Source organism: Aricia agestis, chromosome 19 (assembly GCF_905147365.1).
Source record: "Aricia agestis chromosome 19, ilAriAges1.1, whole genome shotgun sequence".
In the NCBI taxonomy this organism is placed as follows: Eukaryota; Metazoa; Arthropoda; class Insecta; order Lepidoptera; family Lycaenidae; genus Aricia; species Aricia agestis.
The window spans coordinates 12597994-12616469 of NC_056424.1; the positions used below are offsets into that span (position 1 = coordinate 12597994).

General features: G+C 39.1%; 1 protein-coding gene across 2 annotated transcripts in view; it reads left to right on the forward strand.

The window, feature by feature from the left end:
- Positions 1-13349, forward strand: part of LOC121736422 (protein MON2 homolog) — a 38650-nt gene extending 25301 nt beyond the window's left edge. For both annotated transcript variants that reach the window (XM_042127602.1, XM_042127603.1), the window contains 16 exons: positions 5845-5980; positions 6314-6456; positions 6687-6794; positions 7707-7841; positions 8179-8350; positions 8734-8839; positions 9016-9160; positions 9402-9563; positions 10113-10223; positions 10379-10482; positions 10687-10838; positions 11176-11283; positions 11646-11739; positions 12084-12196; positions 12692-12872; positions 13256-13349. In XM_042127602.1, the coding sequence (XP_041983536.1) occupies positions 5845-5980; positions 6314-6456; positions 6687-6794; positions 7707-7841; positions 8179-8350; positions 8734-8839; positions 9016-9160; positions 9402-9563; positions 10113-10223; positions 10379-10482; positions 10687-10838; positions 11176-11283; positions 11646-11739; positions 12084-12196; positions 12692-12819 (1917 nt within the window). In that variant the 3' untranslated portion in view covers positions 12820-12872; positions 13256-13349. The remainder of the gene's footprint in view (positions 1-5844; positions 5981-6313; positions 6457-6686; positions 6795-7706; positions 7842-8178; positions 8351-8733; positions 8840-9015; positions 9161-9401; positions 9564-10112; positions 10224-10378; positions 10483-10686; positions 10839-11175; positions 11284-11645; positions 11740-12083; positions 12197-12691; positions 12873-13255) is intronic.
- Positions 13350-18476: the final 5127 nt, after the last annotated feature.

Here is an 18476-nt window from a genome sequence, read left to right on the forward strand (position 1 = left end):
TTATGTATAATATATGTAACAAAAAAAGTAAAATCGGCAACAAAATAAATTAAAAGAACACGCCATTTAAGACTTAGTTCTGTATATTATTGCCTGCCTACTTGTGATTGATTTTGTCCCGTTTTTAAGCGTTGTCGTCAGTCTGGGTTTGCGCCCGTCACGTTCGGACGCGCTCCGTGTTACGATCTCTGTGACGTCAATTTTCATTTCATATTTGCGAGTTTTTTTTTGTTTCCGAGTTTAAATATTCTGAAGTATGATTATTTCGTTTATAATTATTAATAATTATCAAATCAAAAGTGAACTTATGTGAATAGTTTTGTTTCTTTAACAAACTTTCGTATTATTATTTTTTTCGATCTACCCGCATTGTGTTGTAATTATGAGTGAACCTGAGGAAGAAGGTACGATGGAGCCTGCACACAATGAGATGGCTGCGGAGGCTGTTAACATAATAGTGCTGGAATCTGGAGAATATGAAGGAGAGGTAGACTTAGAGTGGGATGATGCAGGTATGTCAGTAGGTCATAATAATCTCGACGATGTTGGAAATGAAGCGATGTTGCAGCCAGGCAACAAAAGGCGACTAGCAGGTAGTTCTCCAGAGCCGCTAGCTGATGATGGCTTTACACTGGTCACGAGATATAAGCGCAGGAACCTGCAGAGAACCCCTCCATCTGCATCACCTAATCCGCCAGCTAATTTACGTAATAATTTTGAAGTTTCTATAACCGCCAAGACCGATTTTCTACCGAAGCAGTTAGCGTTTGCAAAACTATTGGCTAAATACAATATTCAGGGCATAGAAACTATCAAATATAAAAGTCCTTTCAAACTTTTAATTAAATTTAAATCCGAGCTAGACGCAAACAATTTTCTGAATAATAAGATTACACAGGATTATGAGTGGGTTTGTAGAAATACTAATGAGTTGCATTACTGTTATGGCGTGGTCCGGGATATTGACATTGATATAGAAGATAAGGAATTGAAAGAGATTTTCGAATGTGACACGAAGATTTTATCCATTAAGAGGTTGTTACGGAAAGATTCGGATGGTAAATGGATAAAGTCTGAAACCGTTCGAATAGGGTTCGAAGGTTCAAATCTTCCAGAATTTATAAAAGCTTATGGGTGTCGAATGGCCGTAGATTCTTACATGTATCCTGTGACTCAATGCTCTAAATGTTGGCGATACGGTCACGTCAATCAGATTTGTCCATCTAAGACCCCAATTTGTCCTAAGTGTAGCGGGAAACATGAAAACTGCGAAACGAAAAGTTATAGATGTGTTAACTGCAAAGGGAATCACTTATCTTTTATGAAATCTGCTTGTCCTGTATTTAAGAAAGAAAGAAATATTCGGATGTATATGGGAAATCATATGTGCTCTTATAAGTTTGCATTAAATAAGATGAAGGAAGAGACACTGAATAAGACTTCGACCAGATTGGAACCCGAGATGCTTTTTGTTAAACCTATTATTTCCCACGCCAGGACCGACGGGGCTTCGGCTCCCACTTACAGAGATGTTACTGTTGGCGACTATGCAGCCGTTGAAACTTTACATGATAGTGATGATGACATTATGGAATTAGATGAGTGTGTTTCTTCGATGCCTAATCAAGAGTCGTCTACCACAACTGAGTTCAAGAAAAAGAACAAAAATAAATCAAGGAAAAAAAGTCTAGACGTCAGACGCGATAACGAGGATGTTTTTCATACATTTCAGATAACTAGTGCTGAAATCCATACTGAAAATAAGCAAGTTGAAAAGTCTAGCTCTAGTACTAATCGTAAGGAAAGGAAACGTTTGCTAGAAAGGATTTTGGATAAAATAAGAGAAGTTTTTGTAGCAGAAGGAAGTTTAAAAGATAAGTTTAAAATGTTGATTGAATTTTTCTGGTCCGAAGTAGTAGATGTTTTACAAGAATATTTGAATTTTGAGACGGTGCTTAAGTTTATGGGAAGAAACAATAATGGCCAGTAATATCAATTCTTTACACAGCGGTATCAACATTTTTCAATGGAATGCTAACAGTTTAAAACGTAAGGCCAGTGACTTTGAACTTTTGATGTCACAAGACAAAATACATATGGCTTTTGTGAGTGAAACGTGGCTTTCATCTAGTGTAAGCCTGAAATTTTCTGGTTATAATATAGTGAGAGCAGACAGAGACGATTCATATGGTGGTTTGTGCGCCATAATACATAAATCAATAAACTATTCTGAACGAGTTTCTAATATTTCTAACTCTGATATCCAGATAATCAATATTGAAATTTTTAACGTACCTACATTAAAGCACGTGATTGCTGTGTATTGTCCGCCTTCAATTTCTACAAGTCAACAGGATTGGGATGCGATTTTCAATACATTCAAAACAGGTTGTCTTATAATCGGAGATTTTAATGCGCATCACACTCTATGGTCTTGCAAGTCCGATAGAAGAGGTGAAGCTGTTTATAAAGCTATGTTTGAAAATGATTTTATATGTCTTAATGACGGTGCGCCTACTAGAGTGAAGTGGGTTAACGGTAGCCTTCAAAAAACCTCGCCTGATATATCATTTGCTTCCACAGACATTGCTGTCAATATGAGTTGGCAGGTTACAAATGAATCCTTAGGCAGTGATCATCTAGTGTTAAAGTTAAGTTGTGGTTTTTATAAAACGAACAGATACATTAAAAAAAGAAATTATAAAGCAGCTAACTGGGTAGAATATACTAAAGAAGCAACGACAATGTTTATTCATGAAGAGGTGAATGATGTCCAAACGAGCTATGATAGTTTTACAAATCAAATTAAATATTTGGCTGATAAGCACATCCCTTGGATTAAAATTTGTCAAGACCCCACATCAAACTTCAAACCCAAACATTATTGGAATAAGGATCTTTCAAAGGCAGTTGCTGAACGGCGTCTTGCATTGGCGCAGTTACGGCGTAATCCTACACCTTCTAATTTGCTTCTATGGAAAAACAAAGTATCCCAAGCCAAATTACTCATAAGAAAAGAAAAATCTAAGTCGTGGAGAGAATTTTGTTCCAGTATCAACCACGAAACATCAGCACCCGTTATGTGGAGAAAGATGCGATGGATCAAAGGCTACACTGGACGCAGAGATACTGTAGATCCTCTTAATGCTGAAAAGCTATTGCATTCCTTGACCCCTGATTATGTTGCCGAGCAGGAGCCAACTTTGCCAGAAAGACAACCTTCCATTATAGAATCACCCATTACTCTCGCGGAGCTTCGTAACTGTTTAAAAAAGAAAGATACATCTCCAGGAATGGATAATATATCATATACTATGATCTATTATCTTCCAAATAATGCTAAGTGTATGCTTTTAAAAATTTTCAATTTAATTTTAATGTCAAGTAATGTACCTGATCAGTGGAGAGACATACAAATAGTCCCTATTCTTAAACCGGGAAGGGATCCCACTCTTGCCTCCTCATTACGTCCTATCTCATTAATGTCTTGTCCGTGTAAGATATTCCATTTGATTCTATTAAGAAGATTGGAGTGGTTTATTGAAAGCCAGGGCCTCCTTCCCGGCACGTCGACTGGTTTTAGACGTGGACAATCTTGTGTTGATAACCTAGCTTTACTTACATCACATATACAATTAGGTTTTGCCAGAAGAGAGCCAACAATCGCTTGCTTCATAGACATTGAGAATGCCTACAACAATGTAAATATAACTGCATTAATTCATATCTTGCAGGAAATTGGAATCGGTAATTTTATTTGTAAATATTTATTTAATTTTTTGTCTAATCGTCGTTGTACAATTGTTTTAGATGATCTAAGTAAAGTAGTAGCATTATTAATTAGATGTACAAACCAGGGACTAGCTCAAGGAGACCCCCTTTCTCCTAGTTTATTTAATATTGCAACTAGAGGTATTTCTAGAATTATTGTAAATAATAATGTTTATAACTCCCAATACGCTGATGATTTCGTGTTATACAAAACAGTTGTAAATGGTAATACTCTAGAAGCAGTTTGCTCTCTTAAGTTAGCTATAAAGGCCGTGATTAACTATTTAGATAGTATTGGTCTCCAATTATCCGTATCTAAATCTAATATTTGTGTATTTAATAGAACTAGAAGAAGTTTTAATATTGATATTGAGATTAACGGTTCATCTCTTAACGTGGTGGATAAAGTTAAATACTTAGGTTTATGGCTGGACTCGTCCTTAAGATGGAGTCTTCATGTAAATGAATTGTGTGCTAAAAACTATAAATGTTTGAACGTCTTAAAAGTTCTATCGGGTAGGTCGTGGGGAGTTCACCCTCAATATATTCGCCGTCTTTATATTTCTCTTGTAAGGAGCCGACTTGACTATGCTAGTTTTATATATGGTAGTTGTGCTAAAACACATCTTAAAAAGCTCGATATTCTACAAAACAGAGCGTTGAGAATATGTGGCTCTTTTATACGTAGCACTCCAGTGTTTGTTATGCAGAGTGAACTCTCCATTCCTCCCTTACATATACGTAGGTACGTGTTGGCGAGTAGGTTCTTGCTTAAATTTAAGTCTAGACTAGGCAACGATTTGTTATATTCTTTAGATCAGTTAAATTTAGTACGAAATTATTTTAGGAATACTAATCTCCCAATTCTAGCACAAATTAACTCTGAATGGAGTAATATTAATGTATATGTAAGTGAAAAGTTAGAGGCGTATTCATTAAACACATGGGTGTCTTCAATAGATGTCGAAGAACTCATTGTACATAAAGTTGGCGACATGGCTCCAAAACGGAGCTTATCTGATTGTGAACTTAAAAATTATTTTTTGCAATTCATATCTGATAATTATTCTGATTGTTATAAGTTATATACGGATGGCTCTAAATGTACTCAAGGTGTCGGAGCTGCCTTTTTCGATCCCCAATTAGACGTTTCACAGAAGTTTAAATTACATAGAGATAATAATATAATGACTGCTGAACTTCTTGCTATTAAGGAATCACTAACTTATGTTAATAACTTGAAGAACAATAACAGTATAGTTATTTTATCAGACTCGAGAAGTGCTCTCCAACACCTTCGTCGGTGCGCCACGAAGCAACGTGGCTCTCCGATAGCCTTCGAAGCTTTGGATTTACTCCGGCATGTTTCTGGAAAAGTTTCAATTAAACTGCAATGGGTTCCAGCCCATGTCGGTTTAATTGGAAACGAAACTGCGGATGCGCTTGCCAAGAGTGCAGTTATGGATGGTCCCGTGGTCTGTTCTGAACCTTTTGTAAATGAGCTTCGTCATCAGATTAAGGAAAAGGCGCTCGAGAAATGGGAATACCATTTCGGCGAGGAATTACAAAGAGGTGTTGGAGTTTGGTACGGAACCATCCAGAATAAACCAGTATGGGAGCCTTGGTTTATTTCGTGTAATTTATCGAGAAAGTTGTTGGTGTCAGCCTTTAGATTACGATCTGGGCACATTCCAGCAAATAAATTTTGCTACTTGGTTGGAATTAAGCCTTCGCCTAATTGCGATGTGTGCGACAAGCCCGAAGACCTGTATCATGTTTTGCTGGAGTGTGCTCGGACTGCAGAGCTAAGATCAAGGCTCTTAGGTGACTTTGGCTGCCTGCACAATGGACGGATCAATAGTGTACTTTCGGAGCCGTTGTCCCCAGAGGCAATAAAATTATATAGTTTTTTGGATTTGTCCCTTATGTAGGGAACACTGTATTCACCTATGAGGCTGACATTAACACTGAGTGTTAAAAGCCTCTGTAAAATAAAAAGATTAAAAAAAAAAAAAAAAAAAAAAAAAAGCGTTGTCGTTTGTAGTTAGTAGTTTGTTTTTTATCCGTTTCCAGTGGAACATCTCAGACTACCTATACCACAATCGCGACAAGCTATCAGCAGCGTTGGGGAGCGAGGCGGTGGCGCCCGACCCTCAGCCCGACCTGCCGCCGCTAGACAACCTGTGGATGTGTCTCTACGTGCGACTCAGTGAGTATAGCGTTGTAATGAATAGGACTGAAACATGAATAATATAACTGCGATATGATATTGCAATATAAGTCACGCAAGCGCCAAGCGCAAAAAAGAACCTCTTAGTCGATCAGCGCGTTGATTTATTTTTACTATTTCACTTGGATTCAAAAACTTATTGCGTGGCTATTGGTCAACATTGCCTCGCAACTTAGCGTTGACTATTAGCCGTGTGTTATGTTTTCGAATTCCGTTCGAAAAGCATTGTAAATCAAGCCCCAGGCGTAATAAAAAGTGCATATAGACTTTTTGCTCCAATAGGCAAGCTATTTAGTATACATTTTTCTCCAGGTGAGTTATGTACGGAGCCGCGTGCGCCCGTGCGTCGCGCCGCCAGTCAGACGCTGTTCAGCTGTATCGGGGCGCACGGCTCGCTGCTCAGCAAGCCCGCCTGGCGAGCACTCCTCAACGTGCTATTCCCTATGTTAGACCAGGTAAGAGTTGGCTAAACGGACCGTGTCGGAACGAACGCAAGAGTTTTATTCATACAACATACAAATCCATTCCAACCACAACCGAGCGCAGTGTAGTTTTATTTTAAACTTCCATGACAACTTATGGCTGCTAAGATAAAAACAATATAAGTCATGGAACCACACACTTTATTACGTCCCAAACAAAATATTATCGACTAAGTTCTTATTTGTATGTTTGTGTGTGACAGGTCCAGAAACAGTCGAACATAGCGAGCTCGGAGAAGGTGGACACGGGCGAACACATCCTCATACACCACACGCGCAACACCGCGCAGAAGCAGTGGGCGGAGACTCAGGTAAACGCCCCTTTTCTGTAACTTTCTTCTAAATGAAGTTTACTTTTAGTCCATTTCTCATTTGTTACGTTGTGTATCCATACTTAGGGCCTGTTTCACCACTTCCTGATAAGGCTATCTACCAATTAACTTGACAGATCAAGTATGGGGAATCTGTCAAAAAAGTTGTGAATAGCCTATCCAGCACTTTATCAGGAGGTGGTAAAATAGGCCCTAAATGTTATAAATCTTTAAGTGTCTCTGCCTGTTACCTCTTCATGCTTAAAACATTTAAACCGCTGAACCGATTCGAATGAAATTTGATATGGAGATACCGGGTCCCGGGGAGCACATAAGATCAATTTTATCAAGGAAAAATGTACGATCCCCATGGGTAGGAATCAATTAAGAATCCTTACCAGAAGCCTAACTGGGCACTGCAAGCTCAAGCACCTTAACAGAATAGGTGTTAGTAGCTTAATGACTTGCAGATTCTGCGAGGAGTAGCAGAGGAATAGTAGCTTAATGACTTGCAGATTCTGCGAGGAGGAGGATGAAACACCTATACACCTTCTCCTTGACTGCCCTGCTCTACTACAGAGCAGGAACAGACACCTTGGTTGCTACGAATACACATCCACCGAGGAAATTCGTGGCACCAACCCCAACCACATCGTTCAATTTATGAATATGAGCAGCATTGGGTTGGGGGCGGTACTCTAATGCGAAGGAGTCACAATAGATCCTCAAGGGTCGCAGTGACATCAGGGCTACTTGACCTGCCTTCAGCAAAAAAAAAACGATCCCCACACGATAAATGAATTTCTGCGCAACGGAGTTGCAGGCGGCAATTGGTAAACTATAAGGCGACTTTGAAAGAGATAGAAATACAGGATTTAATGCGAGAGAATAAGACGCAACACTTGTTTGCAGGTGCTGACGCTGTCGGGAGTGTCGCGGGTTTTCCACTCGCGGTTCCAGCTGCTGATGACGATCGGTGACTTCAACCGCTCCTGGGCAGCGCTGCTCGACTACATCACAGACTTCGCACTGCGACGCAGCCACGAGGTAATGACATGCTTTGGCAGTTTGCCATGGGCGGGGCTAAATTGATAAAAAAAGTCAGTGTTGGACTGGTTATGTAATACTTGGCGAGCCCCTAGAAACGGCAGGAATATAGGCAAAATAATAATTGGTATTTCGTCGCCAGTAAATTCGACATTTAAACTGTTATTTTCATTTTTTCTCCATCTTACTAAAAAGGTCTACATTGTGTATAAAGACGTTATAGTGATACAATGTTTTGTCCTTGTTTGTCAACTGAATTCTCAAACATATTAGACAAAACAAAACATTTTATAACTATAACTAAAAAAGATTTTTACATTTTATTTTATCTTTCCAGGTGTCAGTGGCGGCGCTAAAGTCGTTCCAGGAGGTAGTTGGTGCAGCGGGGCGGGCGGAGGGGGCCGGGGGCGCGCCCCCTGGTGCGGCGGGGGCGGTGGCGCGCCGAGTTTGGGCTGCCGCGTGGGCCGCCTGGACGTGTATAGCTGATCACGTTACTGTTGATACACCAGGTAAAATATGATGAGGAAAGGACGATGTAAAATGATGCAAATGAGAGAATGTTAGTAGGACCGATAGCTTAAGTTAAGCGTTCGCAAAGTAAGGAAAATATGGTCGTAGTGTGTCTCGCTCTAGATTCAACAAGAAAGAGATATAATGTATGAACCTATTGATGGTCTAATTGCGTTTATATGAACACATTTAAACGTAAAAAAGATGCAATTCAATACATATAGAATGCCATTGTTTACATTCACTGCCCTTGATATAATATAGACCATCTATAAGTTAATATCTCTTCTAAGTAACTCACTAATCCCCCGCTTGTCAATTATAAGCAGCTTGCTCTACAGTAGTATAAATAGATATAATATTTATTTATAATTATTTACAGAAGTACGTGAGGACGGTAAGCCTGTGGAGGTGTACGCGCCGTCTCTCAACTTCCTCACCACGCTCGTGCAGATATTCCCGCTCATCTTCCAGCACATTAGACCCACGTGAGTCACGTTAATAAAAATTTTGAATATTATATAACCTGTATCACTTGTGGCACTATTACTAATCTATTGACACCTTATATGCCAAAAACCTACGAATAATAAAAACTACCAAAAACGGACCAGTAGTTCATCCAAAATATTTATTTTACCTAAATTTGTCTCTTCACTTTTAGATTCACGCCGGCCGACGTTAAGAAGCTGGGCGAGTGTTTGGCCAACATCTGCAGCGTGGAGCCCTCCGCCTCCGCCCTCGACGGCATCGGGGGCGGAGCGCCCGTCAGCCTGCACGCTCTGCACTGTCTCGATACTATACATAAGGTATTTACTGCCAATATGTTTTAACAAAGAGCCATTACACCGCACTCCGTCATTAAAAGTTTTCTTGCAGAGGTATTCATATTAACGTTAGATAAACGAAACGAAAGTTATTAGAAGAGCGCGCGATGCGATTTCACTGTAGGTGTGTAATGAGCGGCGAGCGCGCGCGGACTGTTTGTCTATATAGGAACAAATTATTTTAGTTGACTATCTTTTATACTTATAAAACTATTTATTTTAGGAAGCGCTAGCTCGTCACGAACTGCTGCCGCCGATGTTCTCTGCACTGACGGGTCTGGCGAGCGTGGCGGGCGGGGCGGGCGCGCGCTGTCTCGCCGCTGCCACCGCGCTGTACCGCGCAGCGCCTGCGCACAGCGCCACCGTGCTGCCTCATCTGCTGCAGGTATATTACTAGCACACAACAGTTTAAAAGAAGCGCTAGCGCGTCGCGAACTGCTGCCGCCGATGTTCTCTATTATTAGGATATCCTTACTAATATTATAAATGCGAAAGTATCTCTGTCTGTCTGTCTCGCTTTCACGCCAAAATCACTGAACCGATTGCAATGAAATTTTGTACACAGATATTCTAGAGGAAAATATCTTATTTCCATGAAAATATCGATGAAAAGTAACAGACAGAGATACTTTCGCATTTATAATATTGGTATAGATTATGTGCACACTGCACAGCTGTTTTTGGGTATTTTGATTAATTAAGGGTCGCGCTACACCGGAATGGCAGCGGCGAGGCGAGCACTTTCAGCGCTGCCATTCCGGTGCGGCCCTAAGAGAGGTACCACTTACCAGGGTTTTAAAAAGTTTTTAAATTTGACACCAATTTTGTTGACATCGCGCGCTATAAACTGAAGTCCACGCGGACGAAGTCGCGGGCAACAGCTAGTTGTAAATAAATTTGAAACATTTAAATTACCTAATATTTTGTTTTTTAGGCTCTTCACACAGCTGTGAAAAAATGCGGTGCGGAAAAGAGACGGCCGAGTCTCGCTAGAGAGAGAGAACAGCCAGAAGATACGACGCACATAGCATCGTTGTTGTTACAAGTAGGTGTTCTTTTAGCTTATTAGCCTTGGAAATACATATTATATTAACGCGAATTTGCGTGTGTCCAAGATAAATATGTCTTCATTCCTCGAGTATCTGCGAAAGGAACACAAAAAACAAATGACATTATATTTTTAAACTTCTTTTTTCGTAGGTACTAGCTACAGGGTTACCACTAGCGAGGGAAAAGCCGGACGAGTACAGTGAATTCTGGAACATTCTTCCCGATGTTTTGGAAACTTTCATGTTTGAACCACCGTGAGTACAATTTTAGGATTCATAAATTAAGTTTTTTAAATATTAAAATGGTTTTCTTTTATGTTATGTTTTACGTTTTCATATTATGATTTATGATATAATAGCTTTATCCACATTGAGGCATGATTTGTCTCGACTGGTAAATCTACAATTGTTATTAAGACTTAATAAATTATTTATAACTGAATTTTACTTTTTTCAAAGTGTGGGCGGGTCTAGTGAAGCTCGCGAGCTAGTGGGCGTGGTCAGGGAGGAGGTGTTACGTGCGACGCCCGCGCCGCCGTCGCTGCCCGCGCGCCGCCTGCTCGCCCTCGTGCGTGCGGGCTCCATGCACGCACACCCGTATACCGCTGCACGTGCGTACACGCAAAAACTTTCAAATGACGTATCGAGATATTGTAGTCTCCTATATATAGATTAACTCATTAAGGATTCTAAACATTGTAATACAGTTCAGAATATAAGCCTTATTAGTTATTGCCATGCTTATATTACATAAAATATAAGTAGTATAATAATGATATGGACATTGGTATTAACCCACGAGAAATCACGGTTTTCGATAAAAAACTTTTTTTTTTTTTAATTTTTTGGCAAGTGTTTACTGAAAAGAAATGTCTGGTTTTAAGCATTATATTTGATTTAATTATTATTAATGTTAATACTATTTTTAATGAGGTAAAACTTCAACAGAGAACGAGCAGGAGCTACGCGAGCGGGAGGAGTTCGCGCGCACGTGCTTTGAGACGCTGCTACAGTTCTCCATGTTGGAGGACGTCGACGCCGCGCCGGACACCGACGGTAATATGTACTTTCACCTTGACTATGAGACCCTAAACTCATTCATGAAGGAAAAGGAACCTTTCTCTCTGACTCTCTTCCCGTGAGTTGAGGATTTCCCCGGGTCATGTGGAGCTCACTATACCGGACCATTCTAAACCTAGAAACTAAACTAAGCCTTAACTTAAATTAGCGGGTTTAACTATTCCAATCCAGCGCTGTATTGCTACTGGTAAACGAGCACTGGACTGAATTTAATTCCAGTGCCAGTTTACATTATTTCAACAGCAGGTAGTTTCATGTCATCACTGGGTCGTCCACGCTTAATGTGAAACTTTTACAGATTATTGTTTATAACTTGTCAACGGATGTATGTGTTACAGACGAGGCGGACCCGCTGGCGATCATGCCGCTGCTGGAGCGGTTCCAGGAGGTGCTAAGCCGGTACGCCACCACCGCCGACGACGACCTGCCCAGGTGTGTATACTATAGGTAGAGGCAGTCCAGTGTAAAAGGCCCCTCATTAGCTATCTCGTTTTGTAAATTATGCAATAACTGTCTGTCTTTGTCGGTTACCTAAATGCAAAGTGATACTCGTATGACAGGAGGACGTGAATTAAGAAGTTAATTATGAAATATAAACCCAGTAAACCAGTGCTCATGATGTCAAGAATTGACGCGATACTCTGCAGACGTTCTGAAATATACTGACCAGTGTATCAACGTCTAACAGATCTCTCAAGTTGTGACAATTTAAAATATAGCGGCTCTAAACAGTCTGGTTTTCTTTGTAAAATTAGTTTTTTATGTATGCACTCCAGACACCAGCTTTCGGAGATATCGTTCGTGCTGAAGGCGATCACAACGCTTGGCGAGGCGATGCAGCGCGCGCCGCCCACCAAGATAGACCCCGCCGCGTGGCATAAGCTCATCGGTAATTTTACATTTATTCTCCTTCAAAATGTTGTATACTGTTTACGTAAGTAAGTAATAATAATAATATATTGGACAGTTTCAATATGGCACCACTTAGTGACATAAAAACGTAGCCAGGGCAAAGACATCACTTTGTCATTATTTTGTTGCTATTGCGTATTCACGTGAGTGGTTTGACATTACCCCTCTCTTATTTCTATACAATATATTTTTATCTTCATTCATACCTATAACCTATTGTGGCGGTACCCACAATTCGCCTAACATTCCTGCATCGCGCTATCGAAGTTTTCTGAGCGCGTCTGTATATATACGATAGCTGAAATGTTTCACGTGGGCTTCGGCCTGACCGGGCATACCACCTCGCTCGGTCGGAAGATCTTCCTTTGGCCGCAACACATTATTCCCACACTATAATAGCCGAACAGGAATTTGTGTCAATATGATGTTTTGTGTCTCGCTTCACGATTTGACTAAAAGTACCTACTCGTAGATGTGTATCCGTCGCTCGTGCGTCTCGCTGCGTCGGGTCGCGCGCGAGGCGCGTCGGCTGCGCTGCAGGGCGCGCTGATGCAGTTCGCGGCGCTGCTGTGCGCCCCCGCCCACCCCGCGCCGCTCTAGCGCCGCACCAAGTACACCATCCGCATATAGAGCACGCGCCTATAGCCGCCAAGGTAAAGTCAAATACCTAAAGTCTGTTCTGAAAAAAAATAACGTCAAATATTTTATGTAATGGGTGTGTTCCAAAACTGTATCAGTCTACTGATACACTTATGGAACACGCTCATCAGTCATAAATCATAATATATGAGCCAATAATGTTAATACCAGAGTAACATGTCCCGGTTTGATTGGCTACGTCGTCAGATGACACTGGCCAGCACGAAAAAAGGATAAAACCTGTTACCTGAGGCGTGAGCAGCTATTTGTCTCACAAAACATCGAAGGCAAAAACCAATAACAGTAAAGGAGAACAATTTGTCGTTGCCTCTTCGCATTTTTTTAAACGGATGTCCATGAAAGTACGCATTTTTTTTTATCAGCTATTTTGTTTCAGCGGTGACGGACGCGGTGGCTGTGTTATATGAACGTTTGACGCCTGTACGCCATTGATGTAATACTGTATATAAATAGATGCTCATTGTATATGTTACACAAAAAACAACGTTGTTTTAGCAACTGTTAAGTATGACGTTGAGAATTTCTTATGAGGTGCTAAAAGTGTATGAAATCTTAATCGCAGCTTAGATGATCTAATCGCAAACCAGTATGCTGATTTGCTATTTTAATGAAAATTAATACAATATCTTAATCGTTTGCTCGGTTCTTAACTTCAAATTGATATTCTCATAAAATTACAAGCTAACGTCAAAAGCTTTCTGATTGGTTAAAAATTTGTCAGCACCGTACGCGCCGTACGCGTCTAACGCGCCGCATAGATCACGAAATGCGGCGCCTACGCGACGGTGCGGACGAATGTGCGAGGTTTCATTTCATACAACGAATTCTAAAATGCGGCGCGTTCTGTGCGTGCGTGCTGATAAATGTGCCACCTAAGAACTCCTAAAATCAGTCGTTTAACATGTGCGTAATGTAAATAAAGATACTGTATTGTTGTTTAATGGAATCTGAACTGGATTAAAATAGCATAATCGAGTAAAGTTTGCAAAAGAAATACAAAAATGTCAAAGAGCCTATTATTCTAAGTAGCTCTTGAGTTGATTGTAAATATTTGATATTATATCAATGGTCTGAGAGGCTCACAGTTGTTATTAGATAAACGAAAGCTAACCCAAAGCTGTGCAGTATTTATTAACTCCTAGACGTAGGTAGACTAATAGTTGAAGTACAGTTGCTGCCGCAATTAGAGACGAATATTAATTACTTAACTGTAATTAAACGAAGATTTTGACAGAAGCCCCATACATTACCTGTCAAACTCTTCATTTAATTGAAGTTTAATCTAATCATCATTAAACGTCCCTGAGTGCGGCCGCTAGATAAATAATAAATTGTTATATGTACAGTCCGGTTTTAAATCGCTATTTTATCGAATGCAAAGCATTTTGACTAAAGTTTATTTATTCCCCGGCGCTTTTGATTGGCTAATTAACGTCAAAATATTAGCCAATCGTCAACGCTGTTGAATAGATAAACTTCTGTCAAAAAAACTCTGAAAATGGACGTTTAGCAAACATCCAGTGATTTTAATGTCTGTCGGCATTACCATATAAAAATAGTCAAAACTACCGGTGACCATCATTTACTGTTTATTTTGACAAGTTGATAAGCAATAACCAAAATGGCGGCTTAAAGCAGACATATTATGATTACTTTTATGCTAGAAAGTATAAAACCGGATAAGTTATTTTAATATGTAGCAGTAGAAAACGAGACTAGAAATTAAAAACAATGGACTTAATTAGATGATACCAGCAAAACTAGAATAGTTGAAAAGTAAAAAACGAAGACTAATTCTTAGTTTATTCCCAATCTTCTGTTGAATTGAATTACTCAATATGATAAACTGTGCCATTTTGACAGATTTGTTATGTGGAATAATATAAAAATAAATAACTTTACTCAGATTGTTTTTTGTAAATATTATAATATTTTATTATATTACGTTTATATGTTTTACTGCACTGTATTATATTGTAAAAATCGTTGTTTGTCAAAAATATTGTAAAACATTACCGATAGGTAGGTAACCAAATTTTATTTCAATTTTAATTTAAAAGTATTTTATTGTAACGTTACGTGAAAAATTCTGACATAAGTACTTGTTAATAAAAAGATTTACACTGTGTATACTTACAGATTTTATATTTACAAATAACACAATGTTTAGCTGCTGTCATTTGTCAAACAACTTTTGTTACGTATCAGACATGGACAACTTATACGTGGGACATTTATACGTGGGAGAGCCATGCTACGGCATGAATGGGCCGGCTCGACCGGAGAAATACCACGTTCTCACAGAAAACCGGCGTGAAACAGCGCTAGCGCTGTGTTTCTCCGAGTGAGTGAGTTTACCGGAGGCCCAATCCCCTACCCTATTCCCTTCCCTACCCTCCCCTATTACCATATTCCCTCTTAAAAGGCCGGCAACGCACCTGCAGCTCTTCTGATGCTGCGAGTGTCCATGGGCGACGGAAGTTGCTTTCCATAGGTGTGTAATGTGTATACACCGTGTAAATTTTTTAATCATTAATGGAGTGAGCATTTAAAGACTGGACATTGCTCAATCAGGCCCCTTTTTTCATAAATTTCTAGACTGAGAAGAAGAAAGAAGATGAATATTTTGCAATGTCTAATTTTGTAACTTGTTGAAACACATAAGAAAAATTCAAAAGAACAAACTGTACTATTAATGTAATTTTTACTGACTCATGTTGTTGATCAGAACTTAAAAGTTCAAACTTTACTTCAAACGATGTTGCTTCTTAGCTTTCTTCCTTGGCTCATCCATATAACAGTATTTTAACGAATGTATCTAAATATTATGTAGCAACTATATTTGTGTATATATTGCACTTTATATATGCGTAGTTCACTAGATAGAGCAAAACTTATTATTATTACTTAAACATCCAAAGATTTGAAGAGTAGCTGCACATGGCATACATCAAATTATTATGATATTAATATTGTGGAATAGTAATTGACTTTTCCAAGTCGGTTATAATATAAGAGTTATCATAATTAACATAACTATATCCTTAATGTTTCAACTGCTGTGTGAAAGCACTCTTCAAAGCAGGGGTCAGCAACCCACGAGCCGCAGATACCTTGCATGCAGCACATAAGCCAACACAATTTACAACTATCAATTTGCCAGCAAATACAAGCATTTGCAGGCGAAAAGGTTTTTTCTTTAAAAAGATAATATTATCTTTTTAAAGAAGGTTGAGTTGCACCAACTTACTTTAACAATAACTGTAACTTTAACTATAAATTTAACTACAATGCAAAATGTATCTTTGGTTAAAATTAAAAAAAGGACGCCATCAAGACGCCATATACCATAACCTCGTTGAGCTCGACAAGGCTATAGATGAACGTGGCGAAAAAAGGAACTAACGCTGTCATCATACAAAAACGCCATTTTTGACTGTTCTCCTTTACCAGCAGCGCCCCCGCCCACTTATAAAGCCTTGTCGGACCAGCGACGCCTTCTGTCAAATTCTGTGGTCGAAGTTAAGGTTAAAGTTAAATTAGCCTTAACTATAACCATAACTTTGACCATAACTTTAAGTTAAAGTTAAAACCACGCCTCTGGTGCAACCCACCCTAATACTTCTATTTAGGTTATCTATAGTTTTTATTTATGAATGAATCATGGTGTCTATTTTTAAGTTATATATTTAAAAAGTACTATTTTTTATTCCATTACTTTGCTTAATATCGCAAGTGTCTTTGCTTTGTTGTGTACCCCTCGGCTTTTAAAAGTTGCCGACCGCTGCTAGAAATGCATTCCATATTATGATAAGCAATTTATGTTGGCCAAACTGTTATAATAGAAATAGATCTCTAAAGAGACGGTGGTCTATGCAATAACATATTAATAGATGTATAATATATAAGCTGTAGATGCGTAAGTTTTGTACGATGTAATTTTAATTGGCAAATAATATCCGTAAGGGCCGCGCTACACCGGAATGGCAGCGGCGAGGCGAGCACTTTCAGTGTCATATGATTTTAAACTATATCTTCATTACTGTAATACATAGTATCGCTTGAGAAGTCTACGGCCGCCCGTTGCCGCTAGTGGCCGCGATTTATCAAGCGATACTATGTATTACAGTAATGGAGATAAAGTTTAAAAGCATATGAAACTGAAGGTGCTCGCCTCGCCGCTGCCATTCCGGTGTGGCACGCCTTAAACTCATAATATACTTCCTATTATGTTTTTTATTTAGAATATAGTATATACGTTTAGACTTTATACCAATGCAATAATGCACCAAAAGATGGCGTGAGTTGTCTTGAAAATTAAAACATGATAGCATCATCTCTAATGGCCAATTTACATTACCTATTCTAATCTAGTGATTAAATCCAGTGCTAGATTGGAATTATTTAAACCGGCCATCACAGTATGTGTTAAAAACATAATATTATGATGAAATTACTTGTAAGCCCGTTACATAATAATATTTTATTATAAATAACTAAAAATATTATATTATGTATATTGATTCAACGTCTGTACATTTGAATTGTATGTTTTAGTGTCCAACTCAGTTGTTTCCAATAAATTGAAAATACTAGTTCTGATATTTAATTTTAGTCACTTATTAATTATTATGTTTTCCTCTGAGCTTCTCATAGAACTTCCTTGTAATTTGTGAGTCATATTTTAGATTATAATTAGCATATTTTCACATTAAAACCTAAGAACAAGGTCAGTACTCAGTGGTTAACATCCATACTAATATTATAAATGCGAAAGTGTGTCTGTCTGTCTGTCTGTCTGTCTGTTACCTCTTCACGCTCAAACCGCTGAACCGATTTTGTTGAAATTTGGCATGGAGATACTTTGAGTCCCGGGAAAGGACATAGGATACTTTTCATCTCGGAAAAATGTACGGTTCCCGCGCGATAAACGAATTTTGGCGCAACTGAGTTGCGGGCATCATCTATTACGTCATAATTTTAAAACACTATTTATGAAACTAATGTTCCAAACTTAGATTAATGAATGGTCTACGGCAGGGGTCACCAATAAATTTCGCTCGGGGTCCGTTTTAGATATGAAATGGCCTTTGCGGTCCATACATTTTATATAAAAAATATATATTAAACGAAAGGTAATTCCGGAAATTACATACTTAGGTATTTATTTAGATAACAATGAGAAAATTTTTGTAGCCAATTATCTCTCTGAAGTTTGGAGTGAAATATTGGTGCAAGCTATAGATATTGACATTAAATCCTAGAGATGTTGAAGTCCTAAGATGAACAAAGATCATATTCGAACATGCTTGGGCCGCACACAATGGGTCGGCGCGCGGCGGCCCGGATGCGGACCGCGGTCCGCCATTTGGTGACCCCTGGTCGACGGTAAACGCGCGCGAAATCCATTCATTAATCTAAGGTTCCAAAACTACCACAAACACCCACAAAGCAGGCATGTTTTGTGAGTATTTGTAGTCCAGAGAGTGAGTATTTGTAGCAGTGGCGGATTTACAAATTTGCCGCCTGTAGGCTATCCAATTTTTGCCACTCCTATAACTGACCTTTGAAATTCAATACGTTAGTTTAGTTCACAA